This window comes from Scardinius erythrophthalmus, assembly GCF_964197995.2.
Source record: "Scardinius erythrophthalmus genome assembly, chromosome: 1".
NCBI classification, from domain to species: Eukaryota; Metazoa; Chordata; class Actinopteri; order Cypriniformes; family Leuciscidae; genus Scardinius; species Scardinius erythrophthalmus.
The window spans coordinates 6,637,608-6,657,997 of NC_138221.1; the positions used below are offsets into that span (position 1 = coordinate 6,637,608).

The window sequence follows — 20,390 nt, forward strand, 5'->3', positions numbered from 1 at the left end:
AAAATGCAATCATGCAATGAGCCCTATTGTGAAATTGATATTTTTATATTTGCTATTAGTATTATTATCCATACTGTAAAATCCTTATGATTTTATTCAACTATGTGTGGGTCTAATGAAAAATACGGGACAAATCCTGTCCATTATTGATTTGATACGGGACACATCATCTTACTTGTACGCGAAGATTTCGTATTTTAAGGGACCTTACAGAGCATTGTGGAAAAATATAGCCATTAAAGAAGGAACTCTTACCAGGCAAAATATCATTAAGCACTTTTTTTCTGACAAGATTTAGTTTCTTGATGCTATTATGTTTTGCGTTTGCGAATGTGTAGCCTACTGGTATTTTAAGTTGTTTACAGACCGTAGGCTATTGTAGGCCTACCTCTTAAAATTACAAAGACAATTACTTGACTCATTTTTGCTTTCACTCAACAGAAAATATGACCTGAATAAAATAAAATGGCTTTATTTTAAAATGTTCTGTATACACGCATTAAATTTAAAATGTTGTAAAATTAACTATTTTGCATGTATGTAGAGAGAAACTAGGAAAGCATCACATTTATCTAAATAATTACTTATTCATCAATAATTTGGCTACTTATTACTATTTATCAGTAGGCTACTACTAAACAGGTTAGAACATCATCTCACTTAAGACCAGCGCATGCGAATTATGTTCATGAACGTGACAAATGAACAAAAGACTCTTAGTAATTATTTATGTTCCCTGTAAATTATTTTTGACTGCATTATAATGATTTCTTAATTCAGAATATTATCAAGATTGCGTAGGTGGATGTGTTCGGGGAATTTGCCAGTTAAAAGTAGGCTATAACATTTAAAGCCCCTTAAATGAACGAAATGACTCAAAAAAGATTCATTCATTTTGATGAACGAGATCGAACAAGAGAGTCAGCAAAATGATCCGAACCTCCCCATTCAGTACGTATTGGATCATGATCCAACTACGTCATCGTGCTTCAGGCTGCAGCGAGGACTTCTTGGAGGAAGAAGAAGCCTACTGAGGTGAGGAGAGCAGTTCACGGTATTTCTCATATTTACACAACCATCACACACACTTAGTTTGACTAAGCGACAGGCTCATTCCTGTATTGTTTTCATCGATCACAGCGATACTTGTGCGTCTTTTCTGGCGTCTTCCTTCTGAAATAAACATTTAGTGCAGCAGCAGCGAGCATGAGAGAATATGTTAAGTTCATTCAGACCTGGGTGCGTTTCCCAAAACCATAGTTGATAACCTGTTAGCAACTTACTTGGTTGGCAATGGGAAATTGCCTTGCAACCAACAAAGTTAATGGTTTTGGGAAACGCACCCCTGGGCGATTTTGTGTTCGTTTGTGTGATTGTCTCGTCAAGTCAAAAGTCAAAGTTTAAGATCTGTGAAGGGAATTAATGTGAATCGATCTCAAGTGTCATACTGGACCAGATTCTGCTAAATGCTTTACATTGAGCCTAAGATGATCCACGTGAGACATTAAAGCAATAGGCTACTAATAAAGAATAGCGTTTACTTGGAACAATATGGGGGAGAGCTGGGACAGTTGAAGCACTTTTCAGATAAACGTCGTTTTCTAAGAAGGTTACAGATAGTGTTTTTTTTTTATATATATCAACAACCTGAACTCACATACAGTACGTGTTCTCTTAGTATCATGTGCTATTCTGTAAGGCTAACGTTATACATGGGTCATTGATGAATAAGTGTAAAAGTGTAAAAAACACTGAAGTTTTTAAAAGTGTAAAAAAAAAATAGAATGGAGATATATAACTATATTTGAAACCATTTTTTAGTTTACCTAGGTGTTAACAATACGATTTTATGGTTTGTAATCAATTAACACTGTCTTTTGTCGTTTTTTACAAGATGGACAAAATTTGTCACCAAATAATTTTTCCGGACATTCTTTCTCATAACAAAGCAACGACTTCTACACACAATTTTAATACCATTTTGCACTATGTTGATATATAATGTTATAAAATCATGCCAGAATAAAAAAAATATATACAAATTTATTACATTTTAAGATATTTTAATCACAAATTAAATTGCTGTATTGGCCTTCGGACGGTTAAACCGACCTTTTGACACTTCAAAATCTTAAAAATACCTTTATGTAGTAAAATAGAATTAATACCTTTTGGATTCAGTAAAAGAGATTAAGTTGTACTACCTTACATACTTTGGATGTTATATATTTGTTTTTGTTTTTTATTATTATTATTAAGGCCTTTGGACAAAAAAATGACCCGTCACGTCATTGACCCATATGCAGTGAATATAATCAATACGCGTTGCCTGAACCACATTTGTGTGCCTATAATGTTTAACATTTATTTGAATGAAAACGAAAAGAGGCAGAGTGGTGTTTTATAACACTTTTGTTTTATTGTTGCCTAAAAATACAAAGTAGCAGAGCGGAAAGTCCGAACTTTGCGTACTTGGTATTGAGAAACGCCTGATGTCGGCGCTTGTGACAAACATGTCGAGAAGCAAGAACAAGATCTGCTGTATGTCATCCAATGTTGTTTACTATCGCTCTCTTTTCTTATTCGTGCGAAAATTATGTCAATCGCTTCTTTCCGGCAAACACCACGCCTATCAAGTAAGGGTACTGTTGGCAGTGGAAACGCTAGCCGGATCATGGTTTACCAAACCGTACTGTACCGTACCGCTCAGTGGAAATGAGCCATAATAGGCTATTTTGATGAAGACAGACAAATCCGTTTACAATTAATTTTCTTACATTTCTTCCTTGAGTCATATTGCGTGTTTGCTAGTTGAATAGCCTGTAATTATGAAGAAAATGAGTTTTTCTATGACCAGGTTTAACACTTGTTTCAACCGTCCCGACAGCGCCTTCTTCCAGTTAAACCTGTTTTGCCCTTAAACTAAAAAACTCTGCTATTACACAATTAAGAATGAGTTACTAGAACTAGAGTTTGTAAGCTTTCAAATGATATATAGTTTGTCAAGATTAGTTTATGTTTATTATAGGATATTACTGTTTTAAATATGTAAAGATTTTGGGCCCACCGGTGGGCCGGTGACACTTAAGAGGTTAAACTAAAAAACTCTGCTATTACACAATTAAGAGTGTGTTGTAGTACTAAGTATACACCTTCCGTATTATCATTACAGTGGCACATGAAACAGTATAACTTGTCAGTCAAAAAAAAAGTACCGCATGCAAGAATTCACTAACCGCACTCAAAAACAGCTTTCTGGCTCTAACTTTAAAACGGCATGAAGTAAAGAAGAAATGTTTTCACGGGTCTGGTAGGCATCGCGTGCTGTGTGATGAAATTTGACGTATATGACGTGAGTGGTTTTCAAGGAAATCTCAATGATTCATCCATCCCGCGTTTCAATCGTCCCGGCTCTCCCCTGCTTGTGGTGCTCTTTATTTGTAAAAGTTTTATGATCTTTTTCAGTTTCTCCGCATATAAAATGTTACACTTTTAATGATCTAACTACTTTATAGTGATGAATTTAGATAAGATCAAACTTAATGTGGACATATTATGCTGCTGTAATTACTTCTCTGTAGTGGTTGATGAAGATGAGTGTCATTAGAGATTGTTTTTGTGTTATTGATGTTTTATCCATGTCATAGTGTGAGGAATAACAATATTGTCTTTTCAATGGATCGGTTTAATAGGCTTTTATCATGTATCCTGACTCAAATAATGTGTTTCTAACAGCAAACACTCAGAATAAAGTGAGATGATCTGCTGATGATCCTGAATGGCTTGTTGAATGAGTGTTGATAGTCTGAGGCTCATCAATATTAACAGATTTGCTGAAAACACTCTTTATTTCATGACAATAGTTCCTGTTTTCACCTCATTTATTATGCTGATGTCATTTAAAGCTCATTTCATTGGTGTCAGCAGACTGAGGGTATTTGATGATTACTATATACATTTATTTCTCTGTTTATGATTTTAACTGTTTTTCTTACCATTTATTTATATTTGGAAGAATTTAAATTATATTAATTTCTGTATTTTAATGAAGAAGCAGAATAATGTTAGGATTAGCAATACAAATAGATGGATGTCTAATAAATAGACAAAACAAAGTAGTGGTCTTTCCTTATAATTTTGATACAGAATTTTATTTTATTTTGTCACTTCGGAGTGGGTACGCGAAACAAATTTTCCCGACAACGCTTTATCTGTAAAGTCGTAAAGGGATCCTCCATAGTGAGAGACTAGTTGGCACTTCAGCACTGCGTTGTCATCGGGTCCAGGCGAAGGTCCTTCATCAGATCTGGATACGGCCTGTATCCGGGAGACTGCGAGAAAACCTTGGGATAAACAAAGACACTAAAATTAGCGTAGACGCCATTCTTCTTATGATGTAACGAGTACATCAGGATTTATGGGAAGTGTTCCCGGTTCTAATCTATGCAGCCTAACATCGGATTATAGAAGTCTATAATGTGTTATCTGAATGCTAGGTCAAAAAGATGTCTTTAATCTAGCTTTGAACTGACAGAGTTTGTCTGCTTCCCGCACAGTGGTAGGAAGACTGTTCCAGAGTTTTGAAAGAGAAATAAATGAGACAGGGCAAAGTCTGCGTCCATTTTTCCTCTCGCTCAGCAGAAAGAGCCAAGAGGATTTATTACACAATCACAATTAAAATCCTACTTGGTTACAAACACTTCTCATGAAATAGACAGTTTCAAAAATAAAAATACAATTTGTCTTTTTTTCAACTTTCAGCAATTACTGAGATATAAATTGTATATGATCAAATAAAATCAAGGAGTGATCGAAATTATAATAACCACTGTTACCTTGTAAGTTGTCTCTTTTCAACTTAATATAAAACCTAGCTTATGTTATCACTTGCATATCATTCCTAAATGCATTTTCCATTTTCAATTAGCACTCATTTTTACTCTTCCACAATGCATGAGCTGACAGACTTCAAACTTGTTTTTAAACCACTTTTAGAATATATAATGTTTGGTTTTAACACTAGTTTTTCACATATTACACAATATCATACATTTCAAAACTATTAAACCTCACAAAAATGTTCAAAGAACTAAAAATAAAACTCTGTTCGACGTGACTTTGGTAGTAACAGATGACGTCACCGGGCGCGAAAATACAACTACTGCTATACGACCACATTTTCATAAAACAGCCTTGTTTCACGGACCTTGAAACATTCAGTGACATGTAAACATATTACATTTCAGTTATTTAACTTCATTTACTAATCTACCTACCTGAAACAGGAGAAATAAATGAGACAGGGCAAAGTCTGCGTCCGTTTTTCATCTCGCTCCGTAGAAAGAGAAAGACCGCAAAGCGGGACAAACTGACATAACGACCCAGAAGCACAATAAGCGCCACACTGCCCCCTGCTGACGAACTCCACAATTACTCCTGACTTCTATATAAAATATATTAGCGCAAATAAATGGTAGAAACAGGTTAATTACCCCTGAACAAAGTTCAAAAACATTTCTTTATAAAATTACAAAAACTACCACAAATGTGATAACAATTTACTGGGCATCACACCAGCAGTCGAGTTTGATATTCTAGGTATTATCAACCAGCCGGAATTTTGAGATTGCAATAGACGTGAAGGACTAGAATTTGTTAAGAGCTCGCTCAAGTACTGCGGAGCTAAACCATTTAGTGCTTTGTAAGTAATCGGCAATATTTTAAAATGTATGCAATATTTAATAGAGAGCCGTCGTCGGTTAGGAACCTGGGTGTGCTCTTTGATACCAATCTTTCATTTGAAAGTCACGTGTCTATTATCTGTAAAACCGCATTTTTCCATCTTAAAAATATAGACTAAATAATTATCTGAGATATCATCACTCTGCTGCAAAATTTCAACGGCATCAACATTTATTCCATGTGATTAATATTAGATCTAGAGTATGATTTCGAGAATGAGTAGGTCCTTGCACGTAGCCTATTGTCTAACTCAAATAGAGTTCAGAATCTCTTTAAATGCCAATCCCAAAGCATCTTTTTCGTTGTCCACATGTATGTTAAAATCACTAACAATTAGTACTTTATCTGCAGCCAGTACTATCTCTGATAGAAAATCAGCAAATTCTTTGATAAAGTCTGTATGGTGCCCTGGTGGCCTGTATACAGTAGCCAGCACAAATGTTAAATGTGATTTATCATTAGGGTTGGGTATCGAGAACCGGTTCCATTTTAGAACCGGTAACAAATTCCCAAAAACCGGGTATTCGATAAGACGCACGCATTTCGATTCCTCTTATCGATTCCTGACTATCCGTTATTTCAAATGTAGGCGCGCGGCAAGCACGTTCATAATAGAAGCGTCATGGGCCGTGGGCGCAACGAGCATACGGTGCGTGGCACTCGTTTTTGCAGGCGCGCGCGCCTATGCCTCATCGAGATGAAAATCTCAACTTTTCAGAATGGCGCAAGTGGTGCGCAGGTCAAGTGACAAAAACCAACCGACCTTTCTGTAACATCAAACGCTCGGCTGAACAGCTGATCATATCTGAACAGGGCAGGTTTTTATTTCTCATCTCCATAAATATATCTAGTAGCTAGTGAATGGTTGGGTTGCATAGCAATGACAGACGCCACGGGAGCGCAAGCGCTTGTGGAAAGAAGGAGAAAGCGGCGCGGCCGTGCTTTTCCATGTGAACGGTCCCTAATTCAGGAATCTATGTGGCTTAAAATCATTAGTCTAATAGTCTATTTTTTTTTAAAAATAGTTTGAATAATTAATTCAAACACTATTAATTCAGTGTCTCATAAATACTTGTTAAGTGAATGAATGATTCGCCGTTTTTGACCGAATCTCTCAAGTCTAATTCAATAAATAATTAAATGAAAAAAAAAAAAAAACAGTTGATTTTTTGCCACACTGCTGGAGTAATAATGTAGGCTAATCAACACCTTTATATGAAGAGACTCCTTTCACTTTAGCCATTTAATTGGTTATTGCTTAAAATTGGCAAGAATAAAAGGTAGAAATATTTTTTCTTCAAGTATTTGCCCTTTTTTTTCTCCCTCCAAAAAATATTGGAATCGGAAACAAGAATCGATAAGAACCGGATTCGATAAGCAGAATCGGAATCGGAATCGCTAAAAATGAAACGATACCCAACCCTATTTATCATTTACACTAAATAGTGTTACATTTAGCAACAACACTTCAAAAGAATTATATTTAAAACAAGACTTCTGAAGATATTACTATAAATTACACCAACACCTCCCCCTTTGCCTTTCAGACGAGGATTATGTGTATAACAGTAATCTTGCAGGGTCGACTCATTTAAAGTAATATAATTGTCTGGTTTTAGCCAGGATTCTGTCAAACACAGCACATCTAGATTATAGTCTGTAATCATATCATTAACAATAAGTGCTTTTGAAGTAAGGGATCGAATATTCAGCAACCCAAGCTTTAGCATTTGTTCATCCGTGTCATACTGTATCTGTTTTTCATTTGTTGAACATCAATTAAATTTTTACCCTTGAATGGGTTTAGGAGTTTTTTGGATTTCCTAATTCGGGGAACAGACACAGTCTGTATGATATCTAGGAGAAAGAGGCTCTATGTGATGGGATTTATGTGACCTTGGTGACGTGAGACAGCTAGCAGACGGTCGGTTTAGCCAGTCTGTCTGCTTCCTGACCTGAGCCCCAGGTTGTCATGTTTGAGCTCTAAGACTATGTGCCATATTACTAGAGAGAAGAGCAGCACCATCCCAGGAGGGATGAATACCATCTCTTTTCAACAGGTCAGGTCTGCCCCAAAAAGTTTTCCAATTGTCTATGAATTCTATATTATTTTGTGGACACCACTTCGACAGCCAGCCATTAAGTGAATACAATCTACTAACTATCTCATCACTCCTGCGAACAGGAAGGGGGCCAGAGCAAATTACAGTGCCTGACATTGTACTTGCAAGTTCCAAACCTCTTTAATGTTAATTTTTGTGATCTTCGACTGGCGGAGTCTAACATCATTAGTGCCGACGTGAATAATAATCTAAGAGGATTCACGATTAGCATTAGCCAGCAATTTTAAATTTGCTTTGATGTCAGGCAATCTGGCTCACGGCAAACATGTGACTATGGTCGCTGGTGTCTCTATTTTCACGTTCCGTGTAAGAGAATCGCCAATAACTAGGGCACAATCAACATGATTCTCAGTGGGTGTTTCACTGAGTGGGGAGAATCTGTTTGATGTTGTAATTGGAATGGAAGAGCGTTGTTTTTTCCCGCGACTATATCGTCTCACCGTCACCCAGTTTCCCTGCCTCAAGGGCTCTACTTCAGCTGGAACCGAACAGTGTACAGAGTTCACTAAGCTAGTCGCATCCAAAGCAATATCTAAAGCCCTTGCACTCTTACAATTAACCTTGATTAAAGTTTGGATGCGTGTAGTTCTGAAATCTTCCCCGTCAGCTTTACTATCTCCATACATTTATCACATGCAAATCCTGTGCTGACAGAGAAGGCTATGCTATACATGTTACACAAAGTGCAGGTGACAATAAGAGGAGATGACATGACTCACCGTGTTTGTTGACTGATACTCACCACAGTTTTTTGATAAACTCGTAAAAGGTGCAAGAGAATTTTTTTTATAAATTAGAGCGCACAGAGCGAGCGCTCTAGAGAATAAATAAATAAATAAAGAGCGCACGGCTGGCACGCTAACAGGCTAGCGAATTACTAGCGTGTTGTGCTAGCAATAACAATTTAGATTGAAGCTAGCGATGTCAGGTTAATGTGTGATGTTGATTAAGTTATATGGCAGTATAAATAACAAGGAAAGATAGTAAATAATGATTAAAACAGAAAGATACAGAGCTTGCAGACGCAAACTAATGCAACGCAGCAGCAGGCAGGGTAGCAGCAGCAGGGTAGACAGGAGCAATCCATCAGCCAAAAGCAATCGATCAACCTTTTCCAGTAGTGTCTAAATAGAATAATATAATAAATAGACTTAACATACAGATATGTGCAGTTTTATTTTAAGTTCACAGGGCTCCAGACTAACTTGAGGGCAGCAGCACCGGAGCCACTGAGTTCTACAGAGAGTATCTGGTGGCACTGGGGCTGACAATAAAGCACTAAGCTTAATTTTGGGTGCAGATGAGGCCATCCTTAAAAATATTTTGGTTTGCCGTAACAGCAAAAAAAAAAAAAAAAAAGGTCGGTAGGTCGGTCTTTTTTTTTTTTCGAGATTCGATGTAAAAAAAAACAAAAAAACAATTTTGGTCAAATTTGCATATCGGGACTTCACTGACAGTTTTCCAGAACTTCGTGCCAAGTTATGAACATAACAAGAAATGCACATTTCATTACATAAGCAGAGAGCAGTCTGTTTTCTTTCGTTTTGAATTGTTTTGAATTGTTTTGTTTTAAAATTTCATGCTTTTTTATATATAGGCCTATATATATGTCTCAGGTCTGTGAGGCAAGTATAGCTTATACGCTGAGTTTCGGTTCATTTAAGAGACCAGCTCCAGTTCACGCGCCGGCGACTCCGTGTCCTGATTATATTGCCTTATTTAGCCTACCTCTTATTTATTAAATACAGGAAATTGGTTGATGAAACATTGATAAAAATTAAGATACAATTAATACAAAACGAAATTCACTTTAAAGACAGACTTTCTACAAAAACAAACTTAATGAAGTGGTTAAAATCATGTCTGCCCACTTCATTTGTCTTCTGATATTTTCGGGATCATCTTATCTTATTCATGCTATTCACTTTTCATATAATCAACATGAAATTGAAAAAATATATATTATTTTATTTAAACATGAATATGGAACTAAATCGTTTTTTAATGACTGCGGGATACAACACAGGCCTATTATAGGGCCCTATAAAATCCGTTTTATTTTTTCCCAAATTCCGTTTTATTTTTTCCCAAATTCCGTTTTTTCCGTTTTCATTTTTGCAAATTCCGTTTTTTTCCGTTTTAATTTATGGGAATTCAGTTTTTTTTACCCTTAACAGCTATTTTAGTCGTAAAAAGAGTGTCTTTAATGTTAATGATTAAAATGTACACAAATAAAATAGGTATGACCCTAAATTTATTGAGGTAACAAACAAAATTCTAATTTTAAGAGGTGTTAAATGTGGTTTGGTTTGTTTACATTAGTGAATGTATTAGGCTAACTAACATGAACCACGAGCAATACATTTGTTACCGTATTTATCAATCTTTGTTAAATTTAGTTAACCCTAACCCTGTATTTTAAGCTAACTAATGTTAACAAATACAACTTTTCATTTAAATAATGTAGGCTACTAAATGGTGAAATTAACATTAATAAAGATTAATAAATGCTGTAGAAGTGCAGTTTATTAATAGTTAATGTTAACTGATCTAGTTAAAAAGAGTTTAAGAAATGGAACCTTATTGTAAAGTGTTACCGATTTTGTTATAGCCTACACCGAACCGATTCAGTGTTGGACAGATCAGTTGTTTTTAAACCATTCATTAAAGTGAATCGGTTCAAAGGAGTCACTGGTTCGCGAATCGGACGTATCATTACTATAGCAGACTTGCACGCGTTGTGTGATTATCCCGGCAGTAAGGACATCGCACAAGATTTGTCAACACAGAAAACATTTCATCATTGGATAGGTTTAGTTTATTGAAAGTGTCTTTTATGTCAGCTGAATGGGCGGAACGCTTTTCAGAGAAGAAGGCAAGGTAAAAAAGTTTTTTTTTTTGCACAATTCACACCCAGCGCTAGCCTAATTCAGGAAAATAATATCCGAATGCTCCACGTGAAACTTCGTTCTTCCGATCTTTTACCATTGTGTCAATTCTCAATTGATTTAGATTAATAAGCGCGAGGGAGTGAGAGAGAGCAAGACAGTTTGAAGACGCGCGCGCGACCGGGCCTCTCTCTCTGCTCGTTCTTTCAGTAATATACGATTTTCCTCAGACATATACGTTTTTCTCCCACACAATTACAGAATTTTATTCCAAATATGTGAAATTCCGCGTTGACACTAGATTCTGCGTTAATTTGCCAATTCCGCGATTCCGTCCGCGATTCCGTGATCGCGGAAATTATAGGGCCCTTCTATTAGACAGTAGCCTGCAGAGAAATTTACTGTCGGAGCGTTGCCGGTGAGATACAATTTTCGATCAATCATCTAATTTTATTTTGCTTGATATGCCCATTCTTAATATTTGGTGTTTTAAATGCCTGTTTGAGATCTCTGTGAAGTTTTAATTGTCGTGCCGCTTTCAGAGCGGTCACGTCCGTAACATTGTTTCTTCCTCATAAATGCGAACACGAAAAATAAAATAAAATGAATAGGCTATTATGTTCTTTGGAGAGCTGATCCCTCTTCATCCGGTGGGTATATTAGCCTACTTTTGGTTTACGCAGTGTAATTCATAGAAGTAGCCTACTAAAACATATTTTTCGTGGATCTGAGTGTCGCGATTTCGCTTTCATTTTGCATAGGCCTACAGCCTACACAGCCCTTATAATCATAGATGACGGCACAGGTTTTTATTTAAAAGAAAGAGCGTAGCCTACGTTTGTAGCCTATGTAGGCCTATTTATTCACAATAAAATATAATTTATATCATTTTATTGCATTTGTATTGTTTGAAGAGTAAAAAACAAAAATCGGTCGGTCTTAACGCAAGTTTACAATCGGCAAGTCGGTCGGACTTAAAAAAAAAAAAAAGAATTGGGTCGGACCTAAATTGACTGGGTTGGTCGGGTTACGGCAAACAAGAATATTTTTAAGGATGGCCTGAAATCAACTTGAATTATTATCATTCATAATGTCTTAATATTCATTAAAAAGCAAAACAAGTGTAGCGCCCCCTACCTCTTTTTATAATAGATTAGTAAGGGGCAGCACCAGGTTCAATAATCTAGTGCCCTAAGAGATGTTGTATTATAGGCCCCCCTGGAGTCACTGACTGAACTAATGTATATTAGAATGTTACTCTAATAAAATGGCTATTCTGCACCTTTACTGGCTCTTATGAAAACCTTTTGAGTAAAGAAAACATGTAGAATAAGTAGAAAAATGTAAAGAATTTACTTAAATTTCAAAAATAATGATTGGAAAAAGTAAACAATCAAATAAATATCAAATTTGATACAAATTTAAGCTCAATGGGAAAGGTTACAGATGACTGAATTTCTGAAATGACCAAAAATGTCAAATAGGCTACACTGAATTAATTGAGCAAGTAACACTTGAAAATGAAAGTACCACAATAATCACTGTAGGTGTTTGCAATTTCTAAGCGCGCTGAATAACACTGTATAAACTGAATTTAAACACTTGTGGGCCTACACACACAGTCATTCAAAACACAACCCGTTGCAGGCCTGAAACGTAGCTCGTGTTTGTGGTGGCCAGAGAAACTGAAAATTGGCCTCTTCACTCTCCTGAGCACAAATAAAATCAACAATATACCTTAACTTAGCGTGCGATGCAAACCCGTGATCGATCGAGGATCCCGTGTCAGGCCTCCGGCAGATCCTCCTCCTGCGTTGTCCCTGTCTGCCGATGTGTGTCACACTCCCACGCAGCCCGAGGAATCCCAGACCTCACGGTGATCTGGGACGCTATCGGGTTTCCCTCGGTCCGATCACACGACCAAACACGTTGATTTCTGTCCTTCTATTCTTCTTTTAAGTTATTTTTAGAATAACTGTAAGCGCAGTCTGTACAACCACTGTTTACGAGCGAATGACATAACCGCAGTGACTGTAAACATACACGGAGAATACAAAACCAAATGATGTAATAAACTAAACCCGTGTTTAACACACACACACTCTATCAACACTTTCAAAGTAATAATACGATGGTTTATCGATTATTTAACTCCAATTACTGCAATCGTTAGCTCAGATCGGTCTGATCAGCTCTCTTCCTCTGCTGCACCCCCAAAACTCTCTCCCTCTACCTCTTAACCACTCAAAATTCTCCCTTTTCCCGGGAGGGAGGGTCTTAATACTTTTAAACCAATGAAAATACAAACAACCTAACTTGTAGGGCAAAACCACGTTTTTCCCCATGTACACACCCATCTACCTTGCTACAAAGCACGGCATTCTTAAAGGGACAAGCACACATATATTGTGACTCTGAAATATGAAGCGTTAGACTCCATTAACATTTTAGCTCTGAATGAGAGGCTAAATTAAACAAACACAAAGAATAAAAGAATATAACCCACAACATACTAGAATTACATTCCAGTGGGTTACACAAGTGGAAAAAAAAATTATATTAGGGAGTGAAAATAGCCAATAAGCATCCTACTGTTTACAATGGTAATTTAATTTTTCCTACATCTTAATTTTTTTTGTTTTAGGGCAATCTTTGAAGGATAAACAAAAACATGTCAGGGTTCTGTCACTTCTGTCTGGGTTATATTCTGGTTGGTGACAGAGCTCTGACATTCCCAGTTTGTCCTGTATTTGTTTAGTTTGGTTTATTGTGAGCACATGGCTTGTCTTGTATTCCTTGTGCCATGTGCTCTCCTGTCAATTGTCTAGCCCCTCCCATCTTGTTACCTGATAATTGATTAATCTTCCCCACCTGCTTTGTTCATTACCCTCTTTTGTTTGCTCCCTATTTACTCTCCCTGTGTTTGCTGTCCTGTGCTGGTTTGTTGTCCATGTTTCCCTCGTGTTTCCTGTTCCCGCCTGAGTTCTCTCTTGTTTTTTTCCCACGGGGTAGTTTTTGTTTGTAGGTTTGGTTTTGTCTTTTATTTACTTAATAAACATCCTTATTTCCGCACTTGTATCCTCGCTTCACTTTTGACCATTCCATGACCGTGACAGAACGAACCAGCCAACATGAGGATACTGCAGAGTGAGGTTTCTCTACCTGGAGGAGAGTCAGGGTCTCATATGACCTTGTTTGAGTATTTTGCCATGTGTGCTCGAAGGACTGAGGAGACCATAGCAGCCAGGTGTCAAGTTGGAAGAGGAAGGTCCAATACTGTTACTAGCAGCTCCCCTGAACCCCCTTCTGTCAGCACCATGGATACCTGTTCAGCTAACACTCCTTTATACAAACTATCCTTTGAGGGAACCCGCCTAGCCATATTCCCTAGGACCCGTGAAGGCCTATAGGACGTGGTCCACATGGACCCCGACGCCATTCCCCACTTCAACCTCTCTTCAGCCTTGAACCCGTGATGTCTAGCGGCCCCGAGTCTGAGTCGGGGGTCTTAAGTCCGGTGGTCCGGGAGGACCCGACTTCGGGGGTCTCAAGTCTGGTGGTCCATGAGGACCCGACTTCGGGGGTCTCAAGTCCGGTGGTCTGGGAGGACCTGACTTCGGGGGTCTCCAGTTCGGTGGTCTGGGAGGACCCGACTTCGGGGGTCTCATGTCCGGTGGTCCCAGTGGTGGCCCAAGAGGCTGCAGCACCCCCAGTGGTGGCTGAGGAGGCTGCAGCGCCGCCTTGCTCACGGAGACGGAGGAGAAGGAAGGCTTCCAGTTTCCCATTAGGCCCGGAGATCGTTCCTAAGCCTGCTGTGGGTCAAGAGGCCGTCCCCAGGCTCCTTGCCCTGCCGGCGCCGCCCAAGCTCCTTGCCCTGATGGCGCCGACCAAGCTCATTGCTCTGCCAACCCCACCCATGCTGCCTGTCAAGCCTGAATCTCTTCACGTCGGACCTGCCAAGCCTGAGCTCCTTCGCGTCAGGCCTGCCGATCCAGAGACTGTTCACGTCACGTCTGTTTATCCAGAGACTGTTCACGTCACGTCTGCCGAGCCAGTGTCTCCGGACAAGATGGCCGCCGCCGAGCCAGTGTCTCCGGACAAGATGACCGCCGCCGTGCGTGTGTCTCCAGACAAGATGGCCGCCGCCGAGCCAGTGTCTCTGGACAAGATGGCCGTCGCCGAGCCGGTGTCTGTTCCTGAGCTGGTGTCTGTTCCTGTTCTTGTTCCTGAGCTAATTATTAATTCTGAAGTGAATTCAACGGATTTCTTCACTGGATCTCCAGAGTCTGGATCTCCTAGTAACAGTTGCGTGACTGCGCTGTTTATGATTTGTCCGAACTAATAAACGGTCCGTGAAGCATAAATGAGTAACGCATTTTCGTTCCACTTTCATTGTTTGCATTCGCTGCTTGGCAACGTTGTGGCCACGCCAGCACGACCTAAATAAATATTTGGTCGCACCGGCAGGAAAAATGGTCGCAAAATGTGACCAATTGGTCGCAGTGTGGAGCCCTGCTGGGTTTTTTTTTTTTTTTTTTTTTACAAATGGTCAGTAAAGGGAGGTTTGAGAATTTTAGATTGATTGTCAACATCAGATCAAGCTAAATACTATTTTAACTGTTTTATTTTACATAGTAAACACCACGTTACTGATAAAGTTGTATTTGTCAAATATCACAAGTTATTCATAGTTATAAAGATTATGCTTACATAACTTTGGTAACGGGGTTGATGAATACAGTCAATGCTACAGTTTGTGTAAAAACTGAGACAATGGATTGAGATTATTTTCTTGTCTTACCATCATGCTGTAGAAAGAACCCAGATGATGTCACGATTTTAAGAAATGCTGTTTTAAAAGGAGGAAAATCATGTCAGGAGTAACAGGGTTGAGTGAAACATGAAGGACACAGATAAAGATAATACAAATAGTTAATTTAAAGCCAGTTAAAGTTATTGCCACTCTACACTTTGAGCTTGTGAAGTTTCTACAGACACTGCAATGGTCGTGAAATGTCACATTCTGCGGCAGCTTTTTTACAAACATTAATTCAACATATAACAACTAATAATAATTTCAAAATTTGAAAATAAACAATCCACTCCACTTGAATGCTAAACGCTTGTGTTATTTCTCACAGGGTAATTCACTTGAGCTTGTGTTTCTGGTGTCCCACTTTCACATGCGCATGAATGGAAGTCAGTACAAGGAAAAGTCTAGTGTGAACGGCCATTAATAATTAAAACGTTTTTAGTCAAATAAATATCAATCAATCAAAGTTGGTGTGAAAATATGGCAGTATCGTATATTTTAATGTTAATATCATGTTAGATAATTGTGTCATTGATCAAATATATTGAGTAGTTCTTGCTAAAGAAACATGGGATTCATGCCTATAATGTTTTAAAAATAATAATTGGAAGATATTTTCCTCATTCATGGAAAGTTTCAAGGACATATCAATTAGTAAAAAGATATCAAATTATCATAATATTTTATAACAGTTGTCTACTTTCTACTATTACATCAGGGCTCACTTTCATGTCGTTTCACTTTATATTCCTCTCTTTGAGTTATTTTTATGTACTGAAAATTAAATTAAATATTTTTTTTTTTTTCAATGTCAGACCCGATGGAAGTGAAGGAGGAGACTGAAGAACTGAGTGAAGAGAAGGAGGAGAGTGAACAACTGAGAGAAGTGAAGGAGGAGAGTGAAGAACTGAGTGAAGTGAAGGAGGAGAGTGAAGAACTGAGTCAAGTGAAGGAGGAGAGTGAAGAACTGAGTCAAGTGGGGGAGGAACATCATGTCCAACCTGGAGGAAAACCTCTGAGTCGTGTGTGCTTTGAGTGTGAGAAGACTTTTACTACAGTGGACAGTTTAAAACTGCACCAGAGAATTCACACTGGAGAAAAACCTTACAAGTGTTCACACTGTGACAAGAGATTCAGTCGATCAGAACATCTGAAAAGACATGAGAGGATCCACACTGGAGAAAAACCTTACAAGTGTTCACACTGTGACAAGAGATTCAGTCGATCAGAACATCTGAAAAGACATGAGATGATCCACACTGGAGAAAAACCTTACAAGTGTTCACACTGTGACAAGAGATTCAGTCGGTCAGTAACTCTGAAAATACATGAGAGGATCCACACTGGAGAAAAACCTTACAAGTGTTCACACTGTGACAAGAGATTCAGTCGATCAGAAACTCTGAAAACACATGAGAGGATCCACACTGGGAAAAAACCTTACAAGTGTTCACACTGTGACAAGAGATTCAGTCGATCAGAAACTCTGAAAATACATGAGAGGATCCACACTGGAGAAAAACCTTACAAGTGTCCACACTGTGACAAGAGATTCAGTCACTCATCATCTCTGAAAACACATGAGAGGATCCACACTGGAGAGAAGTCGCACACGTGTGATCAGTGTGGCAAAACATTTCTTAGGTCATCAGACCTGAAGACACACCTGACAGTTCATATGAAGGAGAAGCCACATTCATGTTCTGTGTGTGGAAAGAGTTTTTCACGGCGTCACAATTTACATAAACATGAGAAAATACACACTGGTGTGAGAGAGTACATGTGCTTTGAGTGTGGGAAGACTTTTACAATAGCAAAGTGTTTAAAACAGCACCAGATGATCCACACTGGAGAAAAACCTTACAAGTGTTCACACTGTGACAAGAGATTCTGTCACTCATCAATTCTGAAAACACATGAGAGGATCCACACTGGAGAAAAACCTTACAAGTGTTCACACTGTGACAAGAGATTCAGTCAGTCAGCAACTCTGAAAAAACATGAGAGGATCCACCCAGCTAACAGGGAACGTTCCCAAAACTTTCACTAACGTTATGTTAAAGTTATGTAAATGTTAGTAAAAAAAAAACTTTACTGAAATAATGTTTCTGGAACATTCTTATGTTTATAGAGTTAAAATACATTTTCGTAACGTTGAGAGAAAAACGTTCTTAGTTTTGGAACGTCCTTGTGATGTTATTTGTTCTTGGCTGATGTTCTCATAATATTGAGAGAAAATGTTCTTAGAACAACATTCCCAGATAACAAAAATATGTTCTTAGAATGTTTTTCTAACATTCCCATTAAGTTATGAAAACATTATTTCTGAATGTTTTCTGGACGTTCCAAACATCCGTTTTTTTTTGTTTTTTTAAGTATTAATAAAGTTTTATCCTTTTGGAAATGTTATGAAAACGTAATAATTTTTTTTAAGACCGTTTTGTCCTAACATTTATACATAACTTTTAAAGAACGTTAGTGAACAATATGGGAATGCTCTCTTTAGGTTATAAAAAAAAGAAAGTTCTTGAAAGTTCTCTTCAGGTTATAAAAAAGAACCTACAGAGAATGTTCCTACTAGAACGTTCTTATTTGGTTCCCAAAACAATAACCAAATGGGAACCGCATGGGAACGTTAGGGGAAAGTTCTGTGTTTGTTGGGTTCCTTGTTAGCTGGGATTGAACCTAAAGCATTACACTAATCAATCAGGACTTTGAATTTCCCTACACTAACGGCATTTCATTAGCCTGGGAAAACCCAGACAACTTCCGGCAAATTTAGATTAGCTCTGCAAGTAGTCTGGCAAAGAGCTCATTCAAGCCCATTTCTAATCCGTCGAAATTGCGGCACCAATCAGAAACGTTGAGGCGGGCTTTACACGATGACGATCGCTCTGATTGGTTTTAGGTCTATCCAATTGCGCCCAGAGGCATTTGAGCGACGTCCACTCCGTTGGTGAAGCACCAACTTTTAAATGCATTATTATATTCAAATTGCAAACACATGAGGACAGTCTCCATGAAAGTCCCACTGGCAGATGAACGTGCTACTACATTTCTGTCCGAAACAGTAGGAAATTAAATTAGATTTAATAGAGGATTTTAACTGTGACAAGATGATTGACAGGGCAGTTTACGTGACAGGATGCACGCGACAGATTCGTCCGATAAAGATGACGAAGTAGTATGTCCCAAAGTTGCCTACATTTTTGCTACACATTCAAAAGTAAATACCTTTTCTTTACAAAAAGAATACATATTTTTATGGCGTAGTGTAACTTAGGGTACACGATGACGATCGCTCTGATTGGTTTTAGGCCCATCCAGTTGCACCCAGAGGCATTTGAGTGACGTCTGTTGGTGATGCCCCTTTGGAAATGATTTGTCTATGGAGCTTTGCCAGACCATAACTCAGTTACTACTGAGAATGGTCTGGTTTTAACCAGGCTAGCATTTCATCTGATTCTGGTCTAAATTCTCTCGTCTTATTGAAAGTCTTAAAGTTTTTGCAATTTTCAGTGCATGTCTGAGTGCAAGCTGTTAAAGCTCCGCCCCCTGTGCCGGGAGCAGCAGCTCATTTGCATTTTAAGGAACAGACACAAAACGGTGCATTTTTGCTCACCCTCAAAAATTAATAGATTTAACATGTTATATAAAAATATCTGTGGGGTATTTTGAGCTAAAACTTCACATACACACTCAGAGACTTATTTTACATCTTGTGAAAAGGGCATTATACCACCCATTTAAAAAATGTGACAAATCTAAAAAATGTGACAATACCAGCATTTCCCTCTAGCATTCTGAGCAGATTCTTAAACACCTCTGATTGACCACTTTGTTGACACATTCAACATATAGACAAACATCCAGTGTCTCCAGACAACCATTACACTTTAAGGTCTCTCTTGTAAAATTACAGTATTTGAATCTCCGTTTGAAACTATTCATATACATTGAATTTACATTGGGTTGTGTTTTTGGATTAGAAAATGTAATTTTTGCTCTTTATAATTCCATTGTTTGGACTGTGTACTTCCCAGAGATTCTTTACAAAATTTTGTGTACTACTTCAGTAAAATGTGAATCTTAAAGTAAAGTCTTATCTGTTATTTTTGTCATTTTAATATTTAATGCACTTAGAAACAGGCCCGGTTCTAGAACCAAATCACTGAGGGTGCTTCTGAATATAGTGAGGGTGCTGCTTACATAATCGTAGGAAATAGCTCAGTCATCAGTCTGAAACATAGTATCTCAAAATTGGGGATGTTATATACAACAATACTGCTGTAATTGCTGTTATGTTAAACAGTATACGATCTGGCAGTAAATTATAAAATAGCATGTAAGCAAGCAGTAATCTTCACTTTGCAAAACATTAAAACATGCCACACACATAGTCTACCTACACTGTGGTAATACCATTGTTGTAACCAGCTTCAAGGTCAATTGAACACTCATAGAATGGCCAAAAGTCACTGCCTTACACACGTCTCTCTCCATGACGGTGAGAGACACATTTTTACATAACAAGGCAGAAAATGTACCAAGAACATCCAACCTAACTTGAACATAAACACACGTAACTTTACTAACACAAACCCCAACCATATTGCTGTAATAACGCATAAATCAACTCCCAACAAACAATTACCCATAATGCACTAGCGCTGACTGCCGGGTCTGTACAATATGACAACCATGACAACACATCAACACCCAATCAGTCATTCATTGTTAGCGTTATGCATAAACATATTGATAAAGCACTTCTGCAGTAACGTTATTACACCAAGGTATTGCTGCTATATTCTTTATGACAAC

The 20,390-nt window shown here is 38.0% G+C and overlaps 1 protein-coding gene across 1 annotated transcript; it reads left to right on the top strand.

Annotated features, from left to right (window-relative positions):
* The first annotated feature begins 1,030 nt into the window (after positions 1–1,030).
* Positions 1,031–19,656, top strand: LOC308700566 (uncharacterized protein). Its single transcript, XM_081382227.1, has 2 exons — positions 1,031–1,054; positions 16,382–19,656. The coding sequence occupies exon 2, from the start codon at positions 16,387–16,389 to the stop codon at positions 17,614–17,616; it is 1,230 nt and encodes a 409-aa protein (XP_081238353.1). The 5' UTR covers positions 1,031–1,054; positions 16,382–16,386; the 3' UTR covers positions 17,617–19,656.
* Positions 19,657–20,390: the final 734 nt, after the last annotated feature.

Bases quoted from the DNA above. Each gene is read 5' to 3' on its own strand.
- LOC308700566 (XM_081382227.1), top strand. From the start codon at position 16,387: ATGGAAGTGAAGGAGGAGACTGAAGAACTGAGTGAAGAGAAGGAGGAG.